The following is a 19,899-nucleotide window of genomic DNA, read 5'->3' as shown; positions in this document are numbered from 1 at the left end:
TGGCTGCGGTTACCCTTGACGCTGCATCACAGACAGTACCGCTTGCCATGGTGTCCTTGACGACGAACTTGGCTCCACGAATGGCAAAACGTCATTTTTTCGGATGAATCCAGGTTCTGTTTACAGCATCACGATGGTCGCATCCGTGTTTGGCGACATCGCCGTGAACGCACATTGGAAGCGTGTATTCGTCCTTGCCATACTGGCGTATCACCCGGCGTGATGGTATGGGCTGCCATCGGTTATACGTCTCGGTCACCTCTTGTTGGCATTGACAGCACTTTGAGCAGTGGACGTTACATTTCAGATGTGTTACGACTCGTGGCTCTACCCTTCATTCGAACCCTGCGAAACCGTACATTTCAGCAGGATAATGCGCGACCGCATGTTGCAGGTTCTGTACGGGCCTGTCTGGATACGGAAACTGTTCGACTTCTGCCCTGGCCAGCACATTCTCCAAATCTCTCACCAACTGAAAACGTCTGGTCAATACTGGCCGAGCAACTGGCTCGTCACAATACGCCAGTCACTACTCTTGATGAACTGTGGTATCGTGTTGAAGCTGCACGGGCAGCTCTACCTGTACTCGCCGTCCGAGCTCTGTTTGACTCAATGCCCAGGCGTATCAAGGCCGTTAGTACGGCCAGAGGTGGTTGTTCTGGGTACTGATTTCTCAGGATCTATGCACCCAAATTGCACGAAAATGGAAATACATGTCAGTTCTAGTATACTATATTTGTTCAGTGAATACCCGTTTATCATCTGCATTTCTTCTTGGTGTAGCAATTTTAATGGCCAGTAGTGTAGTTTTTATTTTTGCACGGACTTTTCAAACGCCCCTCGTATGTGCACGTGTCTGTGGGAAGTTTGGATCTCATGGGAAAGTGGCAGTCAACCGTCCACGGTATATGAAGGTGGAGGTAATGATGTGCATTCGTTAGATTCAGCAATGTTAAGTTTTCAGTTGGGAGCGAAGCAATTCCAGAAAAATACGAGGGTTGGAACTTAAATAGAGGCAACTATTTATTCACAACCGTACAAAAGAGTTACATGTCTGCACCTGTTACTGTACTTCAAAGTAGTGACCAGCGTTGTGTAGAACCCGTTGCCAGCGATGTGGAAGGCGTAGTGCACCGTTAGCAGAGCCTGTTCTGTTGATGGTGCGAATGGAGCGGTCTACTGCCTGTCGAATCTCTGGAACAGTTCTGAAGTGAATGCCACGAAGTGGTTCCTTCATCTAGGGAATCAAATCAAAGTCACGAGGACTTAAGTCCGGGGAGTATGGTGGATGGTACAGAACTTCGCAGTCCCATCGACCGAACAGAGCAGCCACAGCTTGCGCTGTACGCGCCCGCGCATTGTCGTGCAAAATGATGGGTGGGTTGCGCAGGAAGTGGCGCCACTTCTTTCGCAAAGCTGGTCGCACGCGATGCTCCAAAAACGAACAGTAATACGACTGAAGTCCGTATGACTTTGATTTGATTCCGAAGATGAGTGAACGACTTCGTGGCAATCGCTTCAGAACTATTCCAGAGACTCCACAGGCAGTAGACGGGTCCATTCGCACCATCAACAGAACAGGCTCTGCTAACGGTATACCACTCCTTCCACATCCCTGGCAACAGGTTCTACACAACGCTGGTGACAGTAATAGGTGCAAATATGTAACTCTTGTATCGGTTGTGAATAAATAGTTGCTACTATTTAAGTGCCAATCGTCGTATATGAATTTGATACCACGTAGTGGACCATGATTTCATCTGGGAGAATGATGTACTGTCATAGTGCTCATCTCTCATGAAATATGAACTGATTTAACTTCATGCAAGAGCACTAAGGATCAATTCCCAAGAGCACTAAGGGTCAATTCCCTGATGAAGTACCTCAAGGCACTGGGTGAACGTAAGAACCTGAAATGTATTTGATATGTGGGACTTAGGGAACGCAGGAAAAGGTGTGAATGGGGCCTGATCAGTTACTTTATTTAAGCAAATAATTTTTAAAAAACAATCATTTTCTGAAAAAATTGACTCTAACACAAGCTACACTGACAGCTAAAGGCCTCATTAAGAACGAATTGAAAATTATTTGTCAGCTCAAGGCCACAAGCAATACTTCAGAACAATTAGCGGCTGAAGGCCTGAATTACAAATGAGGAAGACAATTACACGTTATAAACACCGAAATAATTTTTAAAACAATCATAAATAACCTGGCTTTAATACAAGTTACATGACGGCTGAGGCCTTATTAAGGAGAATTCAAATTATTTGTGAGCTGAAGGCCACAAGCAATAGGAATAATTTAAAGAAAACATTATTTTAAAACAATTGACACAATTAGACCAAATAAAGAAGTGAGTGATCCACAGACAGTGCCCCGAGGATCGACTTGCGAAAAGTCCCAACAGCTGCGTAAGTGGTGAGACAGTCAGCCAAGAGTTATGCTCACCTAACAGGATGGCAGCTCAAACTAGGGCTAATTTAAACACCGGTCAATCCTCTTACCAAATCTACCTAGCGTGTGATAACCAGTACAATGATGGAATAATTCAAACGAGGATGCAGTGACAGCACTGTGTCTTCACAGTCCGGTGTTTAAAACATCGAAAGGCAGAAGGAACCACCACAACCAAGGTAGACAAAAGAAACCACAGTCCACACCGCAGTCAAGGAAGCTGTCGAACTACGCATCGTGCATCTGTAGATGAGGAAAGAACACAAAAATACGAGGTGCATTCAAGTTGTAACGCCTCCGATTTTTTTTCTAATTAACTACTCACCCGAAATCGATGAAACTGGCGTTACTTCTCGACGTAATCGCCCTGCAGACGTACACATTTTTCACAACGCTGACGCCATGATTCCATGGCAGCGGCGAAGGCTTCAATAGGAGTCTGTTTTGACCACTGGAAAATCGCTGAGGCAAAGCAGCACGGCTGGTGAATGTGCGGCCACGGAGAGTGTCTTTCATTGTTGGAAAAAGCCAAAAGTCACTAGGAGCCAGGTCAGGTGAGTAGGCAGCATGAGGAATCACTTCACTTCAAAGTTGTGATCACGAAGAAACTGTTGCGTAACGTTAGCTCGATGTGCGGGTGCGTTGTCTCGGTGAAACAACACACGCGCAGCCCTTCCCGGACGTTTTTGTTGCAGTGCAGGAAGGAATTTGTTCTTCAAAACATTTTCGTAGGATGCACCTGTTACCGTAGTGCCCTTTGGAACGCAATGGGTAAGGATTACGCCCTCGCTGTCCCAGAACATGGACACCATCATTTTTTCAGCACTGGCGGTTACCCGAAATTTTTTTGGTGGCGGTGAATCTGTGTGCTTCCATTGAGCTGACTGGCGCTTTGTTTCTGGATTGAAAAATGGCATCCACGTCTCATCCGTTGTCACAACCGACGAAAAGAAAGTCCCATTCGTGCTGTCGTTGCGCGTCAACATTGATCGGCAACGTGCCACACGGGCAGCCGTGTGGTCATCCGTCAGCATTCGTGGCACCCACCTGGATGACACTTTTCGCATTTTCAGGTCGTCGTGCAGGATTGTGTGCACAGAACCCACAGAAATGGCATCTCTGGAGGCGATCCGTTCAACAGTCATTCGGCGATCCCCCAAGACAATTCTCTCCACTTTCTCGATCGTGTCGTCAGACCGGCTTGTGCGAACCCGAGGTTGTTTCGGTTTGTTGTCACAGGATGTTCTGCCTTCATTAAACTGTCGCACCCACGAACGCACTTTCGACACATCCATAACTCCATCACCACATGTCTCCTTCAACTGTTGATGAATTTCAATTGGTTTCACACCACGCAAATTCAGAAAACGAATGACTGCACGCTGTTCAAGTAAGGAAAAGTCGCCATTTTAAGTATTTAAAACAGTTCTCATTCTCGCCTCATTCTCGCCGCTGGCAGTAAAATTCCATCTGTCTTATGGTGCTGCCATCTCTGGGACGTATTGACAATGAACGCGGCCTCATTTTAAAACAATGCGCATGTTTCTATCTCTTTCCAGTCCGGAGAAAAAAATCGGAGGCCTTAGAACTTGAATGCACCTCGTACACTAACCTCCAGGGCAGGTGACTGGGGCGTGGCCACTAACGCAGTAGTAAGTTACCGCTGGTTGCACTTCACCAATAATAACACAAAATTCAAAAACTGGTAACAGGCAATAGAAGATGGCTAATAGGTTCCGCCAACTCGACACACTCCACTCGTTGCTGTTTGTCTCGTAGCGAACATGTGAGCAGCAACGCACGAACAAACAGTGTGATCACAAACGGTGGAGAGTCCACTACTGGATTAATGTTCACTCAACTCAATCCAGCAGTGCCATCTTCTCGCGCTGCCGGACCTCTCTGCTGCTCCGTCCAAACTGAACTACCGCCCGACCCAAAAAATACTTCATGTCCATCCAAAGACAGTACGGGTACCAGATATCGATCAACGTTGCTGCTGCCACTCGCGGACAGACAACGGTAGCAAATTCAGTGGCGCCAGTAAACAGAAGAAGAAAACAAGATGCCACTATCCCTATTACACGAAGCCAACCTACCAACGGCACCAATGTGAGTCGCACATGGCTCTGTATCATGTGTGATTGAGTCATTAGGAGAAAACGATGAATTAGATACAGCACAGAGTTTCATGTGTAGAAGTACTGTATGCTTGTTGCAAATAGATGGTAAGTGGGTAACGCCCATCAGTATTGATTAGTTTGGGACTGTTGGTCGCCAATTTACATGGTCTAGACAAAGAGACGTACTCAGGATGAATTTAATTCTTAGCCATAAACCAGCTGTCAGTGTAACTGCATTGCGTGAGAAGGTGAAGCATGTAAAGGGAATGGAAAGAGTAGCGATGGAAGATTTTGAGGACATGTTTCATCCTCATGACTGGTTACTCACGGCTGCAGATATATAACACATTAGTCTGACTGTGGATGAGTTACCTGCATATTTCACGCCATACTGGGTGCCTCGTCACCTACAACTAGTGATGGACGAGTCTATTAACCAACAGTTACAAGATGATATCAATAAGAAGAGTATTAGCCCATAGGGTGCATCTGTGGTCATGTTGCTAAAACTGGGCTCAGACAGAACGAAGTCGTATCGATTCTACTGCAATTACAGCACCTCAGTATTCGTATGATTACATACGAGGGGCGTTTGTAAAGTCCACGCAAAAATAAAAACTACTTACGTGTTTGGCATAAACTTTTTCTTTTTTCGACATAGTCTCCTTTTAGACTTATGCACTTCGTCCAACACTGTTCTAATTTGTTGATTCCTAGGAATTGTCCAAGTCTGCAAAATATCTATTATTTGCTGCAATCACCTCCTCGTTTGAATAAAATCTTCGTCCCAGTAGCTATTTCTTTAAATTGGGGAACAAATAGTAGTCCCACGAAGCCAAGTCTGCAGAGTAAGGGGGATGTAAAACGAGTTGGAATCCTATTTCCATTAATTTTGCGATCACAACTGCTGAGGTGGGTGCTGGTGCATTGTGATGGAAAAGGACTTTTTTGCGGTCCAATCGCCGGCGTTTTTCTTGCAGCTCGGTTTTCAGACGGTCCAATAACGATGAATAATGTGCACCTGTAATACCTGTACCCTTTTCCAGATAGTCGATGAGGATTATCTCTTGCGAATCCCAAAAGACAGTCGCCATAACCCTTCCGGCCGGAGGAATGTTCTTCACCTTTTTTGGTGCAGATTCTCCCTTGGTAACCCATTGTTTAGATTGTTGTTTGGTCTCAGGAGTATAGTAATGTATCCATGTTTCATCCACAGTGACGAAACGACGGTTAAAGTCCTGCAGATTCTTCCTGAACAGCTGCAAACCATCCTTGCAACACTTCACACGATTCCGTTTTGGTCAAGCATGAGCAATCGCGTAACCCGTTTTGCAGATAGCTTTCTCATGTCCGAATGTTTATGCAAAATATTATGTACCCCTTCATTCCAGATGCCCACAGCACTAGCAATCTCACGCACCTTAACTGTTCTTTCATCCATCACCATATCATGGATTTTAACAATGATATCTGGAGTCATAAACTCCACAGGCCGTCCAGAACGTCCAGCACCACTTGTGCCCATATGTCGACTCCGAAAATTTTGAAACCACTTATAAACTGTTCTAATCGAAGGTGCAGAGTCGCCGTAATGTTTATCAAGCTTCGTTTTAGTATCCTGAGGCGTTTTGCTTTCATAAAGTAACCTTTAATGACCGCACGAAATGTTTTTCGTCCATTTTTTGACAATCACTCGATTTCCTTGATTCACACGAATGCCAAACACAAAGAAATTGACAAATATGGCTGAAAATTGGTGTGCGTTCTTTCCAAAGATGTCCTCGATACGCTCCGGTGGTGCCATCTCTCGTACTTTGCACGGACTTTTCAAACGGCTGTCGTATGTGTATCCAATACAGGATATAACAGAAAGCCGCCAAGACGTGGGGCAAATTAAGTACTTTCCCATTCTAGATCTATAGAGTGGCTCTCATCAGCTGGAATTATCATCAGAGGACCAGCCAAAAACTGCATTTACACTTCCTTCTGGACACTAGCAGGATCAGTGGATGCTGTTTGATTTAAAAAAAAATGCGCCAACCACATTCCAAAATTTGTTGGATTGAATTTCGAAGATATTAAAGTAGAAACAATGTATTTGTTTGTCTAGACAATATTATTGTGTTTTCGAAAGATATGAAAGAGAAAATACAACTGCTGAGGAAGTTTTTAGAGAAATTACACACAGCACAACTAACCCTTAGGGTAGAGAGGCATCATGTTGCACTGTGAGATGTAATTTGGGCATCTAATCATCCAAGATGGAGTACGAACGGATCCAAGATTGGTGAATGCTATATAGAGTTTTACAACGCCTAGACAGGCAGGGGATTTCAGTCTTTTTGGGGTTAGCAAATTGCCTTAGGAAATTTGTTCTAGGGTTTGCATAAACACTTTTTCACTTATTAAAGAAAGTGGTAAATTTTAATTGGACATTGGAGTGCCTAAATGCATTTCAAAAACGGATGGATTTCCTGATATTGTAGTATTAGTATCTCCAGATTATGCAAGAGAGTTCATGTTGCTATGTGATGCTAGAGTAATCATACACTGGGTTGTATTTTCAGTCAAGAAGCAGAGCCAAGGGACCTTAAGTTACTCACACTTCAGTATTTTAAACATAGCTGCGCACAGCAACGGTTCCACGTAATAAGGCTAAAAACAGCCGACCAGTTGTAATGGATAAAGTAATCTTTACGTAGGTTTCGACAGATTTAAATCTGTCTTCTTCAGAAGGCGGCAGTATTACATTAATATGGAATGATGTATCATCGTCGTTTTTACAAATGTCTGCATAGATCCATTAGTCCAAATTAAAATATAGCCCTGAAAATAGGGTTTGTCATGTAAATAAAAAGCTTGTGAGCTCTGCAACATCCATGTACTAATTTTTATTTACATGACAAACCCTATTTTCAGGGCTATATTTTAATTTGGACTAATGGATCTACGCAGACATTTGTAAAAACGACGATGATGCATCATTCCATATTTTGTAATACTGCCGCCTTCTGAAGAAGACAGATTTAAATCTGTCGAAACCTAGGTAAAGATTACTTTATCCATTGCAACTGGTCGGCTGTTTTTAGTCTTATTACTCACACTTAGTGATTATAGAACAAAGCAGAGAGGAACTGTTCTGAGCCTCACATATGCCAGGACACTTCTTCTATTATCCTTATGCGAAAAGTTAAAGGAGATAATGGATGACACAGCGTAGAAGTGGTTATTGGGGTCCGCCTAGTGGACTTACACTTTAGGAACTGAAACTGGGCGGTTCTGATTTTTGAGTAATCCATAAACTTTGTAGTGTAGGTGACCTTAGTAGGAAGACTGGACTGGTACAGACAGTACGTGGTACTATTGTGAAGTGGCGAAGAACACAAGCTGCTGATGGGGGCTGCAAACTATTTGAAATGCAACCACAGTTCATCATACACAATGATTGCTATGCAAGACACAATGATGTGTTGTGCAACACAACAAATCTTTGGCCTCCAATTGTGGTTCCTATTATGCTGCAAGGAAAAGCGTTCTGACAGGCATATGATCACGTGTCATCTGATAATTGTGTGAATAGAACCACAGAGTGAAGAGTAGTCGAACATTATCGGTGGAGTTCATATGGGCCACATGTAGAATAGTATGTTAAGAACCGTGTGCCATGAACACAGCTGGTGGAGTTAAACGATCTCTGTGTTCTGCTGCAGAGGTTACAGAAGCTAGTAAGCCTTTTTAAACTATTGGAATTGGCATGTCTGGGTCTTTTAGACAGACGCCCATAGGGCACAGCTATGTTCTGACCATAACAGATTATTTCTGATGGTGAATCCGGATGGGCCTTATTGTGAAATGGCAAGTTGACATGGTGGCATGTACATTAGAAAATAATTGATTAGTGTGCTGGCAACAGCAATCGTATATCAGGACGCCAACTTTGTCAGAATTGATGAAGCAGTTGTGCCATTCGTTAGATATTCAAAAATTGAGAAAAAGTCGGTTACATCCACAGTCTAATTGAAGAATGAACCATGGTAAGCTGATGTGTGATTTGTCATCACAATGACTGGGCTAATTTATTCCCATATGTAGTCATGGCTTAAAATTCTAAAACACAATAAAATGTAAGCCTATCGGTATATGAGTTCGTATGTGGTACAAAAAAATCTACCACCATTTGAAGTAATCAAACCTAATGTGGGAAAACAGTGAGTTAATGAGAAACTTCGTGAAAAAGTTGAGATTCATGGAAAAGAGCGCAAAAAGACAATACCAAGGATCTTAAACATCATGAGAGAGTGGGGCAGTACAAATCTAAGCAACCATCGTGTGGTGTGGGTCAGTGAGTAATGATCACAAGCCCATTCACCTGAAGGGTGTCGACTGATGGATGATTTATTCAGTATTTGGGAATATTTGTATTTTTTGTTGTGTATTTTTGCTTTTTGTTTTGTTTCATGCTATAGCTGACGTGTTGCAAATAATTGTGTCTAGGAAGGGCATAATATAATCTGTGCAGTATGGTAGGGAGTGTGGAAGTGGTTTTTTGGGATGCACGTCCACCGTGATCCATACATGTAAACGAAACTATTTTTTGTAGGAACAGGAGTGGGATAATGCCCATGGAACATCCTTGTACAGCAAGCCTATTTCCAGAAGGTGCGTCCACTCTGAGTATATTCTGTAAATGACCCAGTAGTGGTTATCACGAATCGTTATATCTAGGAGCGACCAGCAACTACAGCAGTGGCTAAGATTCTGAATATGATATATCCACTACTTTACTTGACTGACAAACCCTTTTCTACCAGACTAAAACTTAACTAGACACAGCCCATAGACCTGCAGCTAGCAGAAGTAGCACGTAGCTGTAGTTGACACAGGATGACCCACTTCATGTCAATGGCTGGTGTCGAGTACTACTCGATGTATGCAGTGGTCGATGTCAAATATTGCATGGCTGGAGTGAGTGGTAATTACTGTCCCTTGATGTAGCTCTGTTGTAACACTGTCTCTTTTGGTCACAGGGTGTAAACCAGGCCACCACTGATATGGACTGACCCTTGAACCATGATGTGTTCACAATATTCTGACTCTTACAATTGGTGACAGCACCTCGTGTGTCATAACTGAGCTCACTTCGGTACTGGATTGGAGGCTTTTGTCACATCAGCATAGATGGACCTACCTCTCAGGATCTCCCAGCTGACAGTGACCTCAGTGTCTCCCGTGAATTTCAAAATTTTCCCTGGACACTGAATGTTCAAACAAATTTCGGGCATGCAGCTGGTCCACGTTTAATTCCTCCCATGGCATTTCAACAGGACACTTGCCAATCACTGTCAGGTGAGCCATCGAAGACTTCTAAGGCTCACTTGAAGAAAACTGGCAGGTTCCCAGTAGAAACATCGTGGGAGGAGTTAAACGAGGACCAGCTGCATGCCAGAAAGTCTCTTTTTTACAGTAAAACTACTTATTCCTGCAATACTTCGACATCATAGTACTGTGGTCTCCTCATTTCAGGCTCAGCCAACACATCTTCAAGCGAGCACCAGAGGACCCTGGCAGCAGACCTGGGCGCGCTCCTGCGCTCTGGACACTCTGCAGACGTCATCTTCACAGTAGGCGAAATCCAGCTGAGGGCACACAGGGCTCTCCTGGTGGCCAGGAGTCCCGTGTTCGCTGCCATGATGGCCCACGACTGCCTGGAAGCCAGCAGTGGCCACATTCCCGTCGCAGACATCGAAGCGGACGTGCTCGGCCAGCTACTGACGTTCTTGTACACGGACGAGATTCACCTCGACGATCCCCTGATGGCCCAGAAACTTCTGGCCGCCGCCGCCAAGTACCAAGTGCCCGTCTTGAAGGAACAGTGTGAGCTCTTCATCTCCCAAAACCTGTGTGTGAAAAATGTAGTGGCCTGTGCCGTCCTCGCCATTGAGCATTCCTGTTCCCGCCTGGAAGAGTCCGCCGCACACTTCATCACAGCCCACTACCGGGAGGTGTTGGCCGCAGAGGAGTGGGCCGAGGCTGTCCACAGGTACCCGGACCACGTGGTGGAACTCAGTCGCCTGGTTGCAGCGGCTTCCCCAGAGACCAGGTGTGCACTTCTAACTTTTCAGCTCGACTTTGTTGTGTGTGTGTGTGTGTGTGTGTGTGTGTGTGTGTGTGTGTGTGTGATATAAAATGTGAAGCACCCAAAAGACAAGGCAGATGTCAATGTAACTTTGTACATGCATGCACTCTCTGTGGGTATGTAAATGATTAAAGTGACCATTCTCTCTAGCAGACAGAATGGCCACCAGAGTGCATTAGTGGTTTCCACTTTTCGTGTTGTAACCAGGTCTCGTAGGGTATATCTACATCTACATACATACTCCGCAATCCACCATACGATGCGTGGCGGAGGGTACCTCATACAACAACTCGCATCTTCTCTCCCTCTTCCGCTCCCAAACAGAACGAGGGAAAAAATGACTGCCTATATGCCTCTGTACGAGCCCTAATCTCTCTTATCTTATCTTTGTGGTCTTTCCGCGAAACATAAGTTGGCGGCAGTAAAATTGTACTGCAGTCAGCCTCAAATGCTGGTTCTCTAAATTTCCTCAGTAGCGATTCACGAAAAGAACGCCTCCTTTCCTCCAAAGACTCCCACCCGAGTTCCTGAAGCATTTCCGCAACACTCGCGTGATGATCAAACCTACCAGTAACAAATCTGGCAGCCCGCCTCTGAATTGCTTCCATGTCCTCCCTCAATCCGACGTGATATGGATCCCAAACGCTCGAGCAGCACTCGAGAATAGTGTTTTATAAGTGTTTTATAAGTGGTCTCCTTTACAGATGAATCACATCCATCCAAAATTCTACCAATGAACCGAAGACGACTATCTGCCGTCCCCAGAACTGCCATTACATGCTTGTCCCACTTCATATCACTCTGCAATGTTACGCCAAAATGTTTAATCGACGTGACTGTGTCAAGCGCTACACTACTAATGGAGTATTGAAATATTACGGGATTCTTTTTCCTATTCATCTGTATTAATGTACGTTTATGTATATTTAGAGTTAGCTGCCATTCTTTACACCAATCACAAATGCTGTCCAAGTCATCTTGTATCCTCCTACAGTCACTCAACGACGACACCTTCCTGTACACCACAGCATCATCAGCAAACAGCTGCACATTGCTATCCACCCTATCCAAAAGATCATTTATGTAGATAAAAAACAACAGCGGACTTACAACACTTCCCTGGGGCACTCCAGATGATACCCTCACCTCCGATGAACACTCACCATCGAGAACCACGTACTGGGTTCTATTACTTAAGAAGTCTTCGAGCCACTCATATTTGGGAACCAATCCCATATGCTCGTACCTTAGTTAGGAGTCTGCAGTGGGGCACCGAGTTAAACGCTTTCCGGAAGTCAAGGAATATGGCATCCGTCTGATACCCTTCATCCATGGTTTGCAAGATATCGTGTGAAAAAAGGGCGAGTTGCGTTTCGCAGGAGCGATGCTTTCTAAAGCCGTGCTGATGCATGGCCAGCAACTTCATTATATCCGAACTGAGAATATTTTCGAGAATCCTGCAACAAATCGATGTTGAGGATATTGGTCTGTAATTTTGAGGATATATATAAGGGGCTTTGAATACTGTCAGATTTGAGTGATCACTCTGAAGGAGACAGAGGTGCCGTGTACTCTTGTCGGACAGTATTATTGGCAGCTGACAGAATTTAAAAGGGATCTCATAGTGAGTCTCCATTTAGCCAGCTGGTCGAATTGTGCAATACCCAGATTTGCGGTCAGTCGGATGTGACACTGTTCCGATAGTGGACTGGCTGGCAACTTGAGGGCAAGCATACTCATCAAGGTTCCAATCGACTGTGCCTGACCATCTCTGTATTTTGCGTCAAACTCATCATAACCCTTTCATATATAGGTCGATCATCCGACAACAAATAATGAACACCCTGCATCATTCGTACCATCTACCACCATTGGGCAGAGACTAGAAGCAGGCAGACTAGGGAATCATCATTCCGTGCATAGACTGCCATTAACACCACAACACAATGGCTGCATTTACAGTGGTGCCCAGGTTGGGATGCATGGATTGCTAATGAATAGTGTCATATTGTGCTCAGTGATGAATCGAGGTTCTGAACTACCCTGAATGACCATCACTGACGAGTCTGGTGGTGACCAGTTGAGAGAGATCCTATCCCACCAATATTTTGGATTGGAGACATGAAGCCATGTTATCCTTGGCATCATGGTGCGGAGAGCCATTGGCTGTGACTTCTGGCCACAGCTGATAGTGATTGAGGGAACTTGAATGGCACAAGCGTATCTGGCAGGCTTCCTTTGTCCTCGGCCATTACCTCTCATGCAACAGAATCTTTATGCCTTTTCTCAATAAAACAACGCTGCTCCAAACATCGCACATGTGTCTGTCGTGTGGCGGCCCCACCACCAGGTACAAGTTTTTTATGTGCTGTCATTTTTGTGCGTCAGTGATGACGAAATGACGACGAGGGCAGCACAATACCTAGTCCCCGAACAGATAAAATCTCCAATCCTGCTAGGAATCAACCCCACACCCCTTCGATTAGCAATCTGTCGTGCTGACACCACAGCTACTCAGGCAGGGGTGTCCCTGAACTGTCTGTACGATTATTAGGTACTCATGTGTCCCAGACACCTGTGTGGAGGAGCTTGGATTTAAACTCCATCCCAGTGTCAGCATCCAGGATATCGAGGACCAATTACAAAAGATGAGGCCCAGCTTATCTCAGGTGGGGATGCAGCAGCTTTACAACTTAACAACACCCTCCCCAACCAGATCAGTGGAGGCACCCATGACTGAGGTGGGCAACGTCACATTGATAAGTATGCTCATATTGGCACTTCCTTTGTAAATTTGAATCGATTTTGTGATCATTGAAATACCAGCGCATGACCCCTCAGCTCAGGAAATTTCAATTTGTTTCCTCCTCCCTTCTGGGTGGTCACAGAGGGGTCCAGAAAATACAGGCTCCCTCTGATAGTTAATGTCTTTGCAAGAAAATTACATGTCGTGGCAATTCTGGGGGGCAGAGTCCTCCATTGTTTTCTCGACAGATGTTGGCGTGCATATGAGGAATTGTGATGGCTGCAAAGTGTACATTCCAAGATCACTGACGCTACGAACGAGGTCGGCCTGGGTCAAAGGATGGACTACTGGGAGTGATGTGAAGGCATCCTTCACAAGGACAAATGGTTTATAGTGATGTAAGAATACAGAGTCTAACATTGAATAAAAAGTTTAGTTTCTGACTCCGTTAAGTAACTAAAATTGCACGATGTTTCGGTGAATTACTCCTCAGCCATTGTCAAGTGGTATGACTGCCAGTGGGCTGTTGGTGCGCCCCTTATATACACTAGCTGCCTAGTGTGACGTCAATGGTGCCTGTGGCATCGTCATATAAGGAAATATGTCGAGTATTGGTTTAAACATTCTTGGATGTAATTTTAGTATTTTATTTTTCAACGACACGTTTCGCATTATTTAGGCATCTTCAGGTTATCTTAATTTGGTATTTCTTAGAAGAATCCATTAGCCAGTGTAGCCAAAGGGCATCGTCGAATACACTCCTGGAAATGGAAAAAAGAACACATTGACACCGGTGTGTCAGACCCACCATACTTGCTCCGGACACTGCGAGAGGGCTGTACAAGCAATGATCACACGCACGGCACAGCGGACACACCAGGAACCGCGGTGTTGGCCGTCGAATGGCGCTAGCTGCGCAGCATTTGTGCACCGCCGCCGTCAGTGTCAGCCAGTTTGCCGTGGCATACGGAGCTCCATCGCAGTCTTTAACACTGGTAGCATGCCGCGACAGCGTGGACGTGAACCGTATGTGCAGTTGACGGACTTTGAGCGAGGGCGTATAGTGGGCATGCGGGACGCCGGGTGGACGTACCGCCGAATTGCTCAACACGTGGGGCGTGAGGTCTCCACAGTACATCGATGTTGTCGCCAGTGGTCGGCGGAAGGTGCACGTGCCCGTCGACCTGGGACCGGACCGCAGCGACGCACGGATGCACGCCAAGACCGTAGGATCCTACGCAGTGCCGTAGGGGACCGCACCGCCACTTCCCAGCAAATTAGGGACACTGTTGCTCCTGGGGTATCGGCGAGAACCATTCGCAACCGTCTCCATGAAGCTGGGCTACGGTCCCGCACACCGTTAGGCCGTCTTCCGCTCACGCCCCAACATCGTGCAGCCCGCCTCCAGCGGTGTCGCGACAGGCGTGAATGGAGGGACGAATGGAGACGTGTCGTCTTCAGCGATGAGAGTCGCTTCTGCCTCGGTGCCAATGATGGTCGTATGCGTGTTTGGCGCCGTGCAGGTGAGCGCCACAATCAGGACTGCATACGACCGAGGCACACAGGGCCAACACCCGGCATCATGGTGTGGGGAGCGATCTCCTACACTGGCCGTACACCACTGGTGATCGTCGAGGGGACACTGAATAGTGCACGGTACATCCAAACCGTCATCGAACCCATCGTTCTACCATTCCTAGACCGGCAAGGGAACTTGCTGTTCCAACAGGACAATGCACGTCCGCATGTATCCCGTGCCACCCAACGTGCTCTAGAAGGTGTAAGTCAACTACCCTGGCCAGCAAGATCTCCGGATCTGTCCCCCATTGAGCATGTTTGGGACTGGATGAAGCGTCGTCTCACGCGGTCTGCACGTCCAGCACGAACGCTGGTCCAACTGAGGCGCCAGGTGGAAATGGCATGGCAAGCCGTTCCACAGGACTACATCCAGCATCTCTACGATCGTCTCCATGGGAGAATAGCAGCCTGCATTGCTGCGAAAGGTGGATATACACTGTACTAGTGCCGACATTGTGCATGCTCTGTTGCCTGTGTCTATGTGCCTGTGGTTCTGTCAGTGTGATCATGTGATGTATCTGACCCCAGGAATGTGTCAATAAAGTTTCCCCTTCCTGGGACAATGAATTCACGGTGTTCTTATTTCAATTTCCAGGAGTGTATATCAGGCCAATATCGACTTCGTTAAACTCAGTAAAACCTTTTCTAGATGGACATATGTCGACTCGGCAATCAATGCACCCACTTGAGCCACGCAATCATTGGATCTCACACCCTGCTCAGCTGCAGGCTACCGTCTCTATTTAGGGTGTTACTGGTGATTTTCATTTCAATGGCTTCTTTAATTACACCATACCAGAAGCTTGCGTGGGGTGGAAATCATTTTATGTTTTCAAACTGACCCCCTCTGGCAGCCAAACAACGTTGATGCCACTGAACTGTTGACCTAACTATGGCTGTACTGTTGCTGGTGTGATAGCCACACAGGATGCCTCAATGATTTCTCATAGCTCGTTCAGTATAGTTGGCTTCTGTTGATAAACTTCAAGTTCCCCATAGGCAGAATTAAAGAGGTGTAAGGTCCAGAGACCATGGTGGGTACTCAGCAGCTCCTCTTTGATCTGCCCATCGTCCAGATAGATTCAGTCAAGCGGGCCCTGACATCTCCGTGGCCACGAGCTGGTGCGCCCTCTTGTTGCAGGTAAAATCTTTCATTTCCAAACACTTCTCAGATGGCAGGTAAAATCCCCGTTTGCATCATATGAAGGCACACCTCACCAGTTACAGTATCTTCAAAGAAGAATCAGCCGATCAAACTGTGCAATTACAGACACCACACCACACACCCGGTAGATAACCATGTCTGTCCATGTGAATGTGAGGGTTTTCAGGAGGCCAGTACACATAGTTGTGGCAGTCGGTTTTCCGCCTGTGTCAAGTAATTAAAATCACATGAGCTTTCAGCCACACACTCCTTGTCCTCTGGCAAGTGGTATCACTGCCAGTCGGATGCTGGTGCGCCCCTTACATACACTACTGGCCATTAAAATTGCTACACCATGAAGATGACGTGCTACAGACGCGAAATTTAACCGACAGGAAGAAGATGCTGTGATATGCAAGTGATTAGCTTTTCAGAGCCTTCACACAAGGTTGGCGCCGGTGGCGACACCTACAACGTGCTGACATGAGGAAAGTTCCCAACTGATTTCTCATACACAGACAGCAGTTGACCGGCGTTGCCTGGTGAAACGGTGTTGTGATGCCTCGTGTAAGGAGGAGAAATGCGTACCACCACGTTTCCGACTTTGATAAAGGTTTGATTGTAGCCTATCCCGATTGCGGTTTATCGTATCCCGACATTGCTGCTCGCATTGGTCGAGATCCAATGACTGTTAGCAAAATATGGAATCGTTGGGTTCAGGAGGGTAATACCGAACACCATGCTGGATCCCAACGGCCTCGTATCACTATCAGTCGATATGACAGGCATCTTATCCGCACGGCTGTAACGGATCGTGCAGCCACGTCTCGATCCCTGAGTCAACAGACGGGGACGTTTGGAACATAACAACCATCTGCACGAACAGATCGACGACGTTTGCAGCAGCACGGACTATCAGCTCGGAGACCGTGGCTGCGGTTACCCTTGACGCTGCATCATAGACAGGAGCGCCTGCGATTGTGTACTCGACGACGAACCTAGGTGCACGAATGGCAAAACGTCATTTTTTCGGATGAATCCAGGTTCTGTTCACAGCATCACGATGGTCGCATCCATGTTTGGCGACATCGCGGTGAACGCACATTGGAAGCGTGTATTCGTCATCGCCATACTGGCGTATCACCCGGCGTGATGCTATGGAATCTCGGTCATCTGTTGTTCGCATTGACGGCACTTTGAACAGCGGACGATACATTTCAGGTGTGTTACGACCCGTGGCTCTACCCTTCATTCGATCCCTGCGAAACCCTACATTTCAGCAGGATAATGCACGACCGCATGTTGCAGGTTCTATACGTGCCTTTCTGGATACAGAAAATGTTGGACTGCTGCCCTGGCCAGCACATTCTCCAGATCTCGCACCAATTGAAAACGTCTGGTCAATGATGGCCGAGCAACTGGCTCGTCACAATACGCCAGTCACTAGTCTTTATGAACTGTGGTATAGTGTTAAAACTGCATGGGCAGCTGTACCTGTACACGCCATCCAAGCTCTGTTTGACTCAATGCCCGGGCGTATCAAGGCCATTATTACGGCCAGAGGTGCTTCTTCTGGGTACTGATTTCTCAGGATCTATGCACCCAAATTGCGTGAAAACGTAATCACTTGTCAGTTCTAGTATAATATATTTGTCCAATGAATACCCGTTTATCATCTGCATTTCTTCTTCGTGTAGCAGTTTTAATGGCCAGTAGTGTACACTAGCTCCCAGTTGCGACGCCATTGGTGCCCGCCGCATCGCCATGTAGGGGCATACGTTGACTCTGCGATAACCACGCGATCACTGCATCCCATGCTGTGCTCAGATGCAGGCCACCATCTCTACTCAGGGCATTATTGGTGGTTTTCATTTCAATAACTTCTTTAATTACACAACCCCAGAATGGATATATCTGGCCTGATGCGGCAGAATTCATACTGAACGGTACTGTAAACTGCCACAAGTGTACTGGCCTCTGGCCAGTACACAAACTGTGTACAGGCCTCCTGAAAATCCTCACATTCACATGGACAGACATGGTTATCTACCAGGTGTAAGTGTGTGGTGTGGTCCCTCTCATTGCACAGTGATTGGCCCATTCTTCTTTGAGATACTGTAACTGGTGAGGTGTGTCTTCATATGCTGCAAATGTGGATTTTGCCTGCCATCCAAAAGAAAGATTTTACCTCCTACAAGATGGCGATCCAGCTCACTGCCACAGAGATGTCAAGGCCCACTAGGATGAATCTATCTGGATGATGAGTAGGTCGAAGAGTAGCTGCTGAGTACCCCATATGTTCTCCAGACCTTATACGTCTGTGTATATTTATTGTGTGTGTGTGTGTGTGTGTGTGTGTGTGTGTGTGTGTGTGTGTGTGTGTGTGTGTGTGTCAAATGGCCAGTATACACCATACTGGCAGGTGCAGATGTTTACTAACAACCACAATATCCATATGGCCCCAGGATATCTCATTAAGTCATTTTATTGCATGTCCTCAGTTATCAGTTAGTTTTTCAAATTCTCATACGCCAAATCTGACATATTATCATGTGTGCTACTTTGATACATTACATCTTTGATGCTATGTGAAGTGAGTAGGGAGAACTGTAATATCTCAGAATGTTGTCGTAGTGGCTATTAACCTGTAACAGCACACAGCATTCAATGTATGTTATAAGTCAGGGACAAATTCTCTCAACTTATGCCTCTAATTTTTTTTAAAAAAGATTCAATGTTATATATTATTGCACTCAACCATTTTCATTGAAATTTCCACTTTTTTCCACAGTTAGCGCACTAGCAATTGGCTGTCTTTGTCCACAGGTAACTTCAGCTGAAGGATTTTCATTTCTACTTTCATGGACCAGCGAGCATCAATGAGGCCATTGTTGTTATCACCAATTACCACCAGGTGTTCCCAACCAACAATATGACTGTCAGCCTGCCAACTGGTTTGATGGACTCACCACGGCTTCACCACTGAATTCAGGCTCTTCATCTCAGACAAGCGCCTGTACTTTTGGCGTAATATATATAACTGTTTTTGGTGAATTGTACCGTGCATAACATTACATATTGAAACAAGATCTTTTTATCAGTACTTCCTTTGATTCTACAACAGATTTAATAGCTATATCCTTTTTGTAGCATTAACAACAAAGCGTAAAAATGTTATGTGAGATATATATTCTGAAAGAAAGTTCATTTGGTGGTCAGGAGCATTGTCATGATACCCACGGTTTAGATATTGATAGATTTCTTGAAACAATATTTTTTTCTGCTCAAAAAAATTTTACACTGTTTGGCATTAAAAAGCTGCACTACTTTCTCACAGATGCCAATTTTCATCCCCACCATCCTAAAAAACGCATCTGTGCCAGGCCCACATAATCCTTGTCAAAATTATCGCAATATGTCTGAGACTGGCTTGTACTGAAATCTCGAAAATTTGTGGTAAGGGTGGAACTCAGAATGCGAATGCCTTCTAGATTTCCACAGCAGTTGACCCACTGTACAGTCAATCTACTCAACGAGGGCTTCCTAGGAAAGTTTGTGCTAGGCTTCTGCTAGAATCCAGAATGGAATCTTTTGTTGGAGGTTGTATATTTTAATCCTGGTCTGGCACAAAGTTTTAATCTGCCAGAGAGTTCCAAATCGGCATTCACTCCCCTGCAAGGCCAACATTCGTTGTGGATAGGCTAGTACTTCTCAG

The 19,899-nt window shown here is 45.7% G+C and overlaps 1 protein-coding gene across 1 annotated transcript in view; it reads left to right on the top strand.

Moving 5' to 3' along the window:
• The window catches only part of LOC126108454 (speckle-type POZ protein-like), a 152,480-nt gene extending 133,193 nt beyond the window's left edge, over window positions 1-19,287 (top strand). Inside the window, exons 5-6 of the mRNA XM_049913667.1 lie at window positions 10,104-10,680; window positions 19,011-19,287. Of these exons, the coding sequence (XP_049769624.1) occupies window positions 10,104-10,680; window positions 19,011-19,014 (581 nt within the window). The 3' untranslated portion in view covers window positions 19,015-19,287. The remainder of the gene's footprint in view (window positions 1-10,103; window positions 10,681-19,010) is intronic.
• The last annotated feature ends 612 nt before the right edge of the window (window positions 19,288-19,899 follow it).

This window comes from Schistocerca cancellata, chromosome 11 (genome assembly GCF_023864275.1).
Source record: "Schistocerca cancellata isolate TAMUIC-IGC-003103 chromosome 11, iqSchCanc2.1, whole genome shotgun sequence".
Lineage (NCBI taxonomy): Eukaryota > Metazoa > Arthropoda > Insecta > Orthoptera > Acrididae > Schistocerca > Schistocerca cancellata.
The sequence above is the reverse complement of the archived record's forward strand: the minus strand, read 5'-3'. Positions and strand labels throughout refer to the sequence as shown.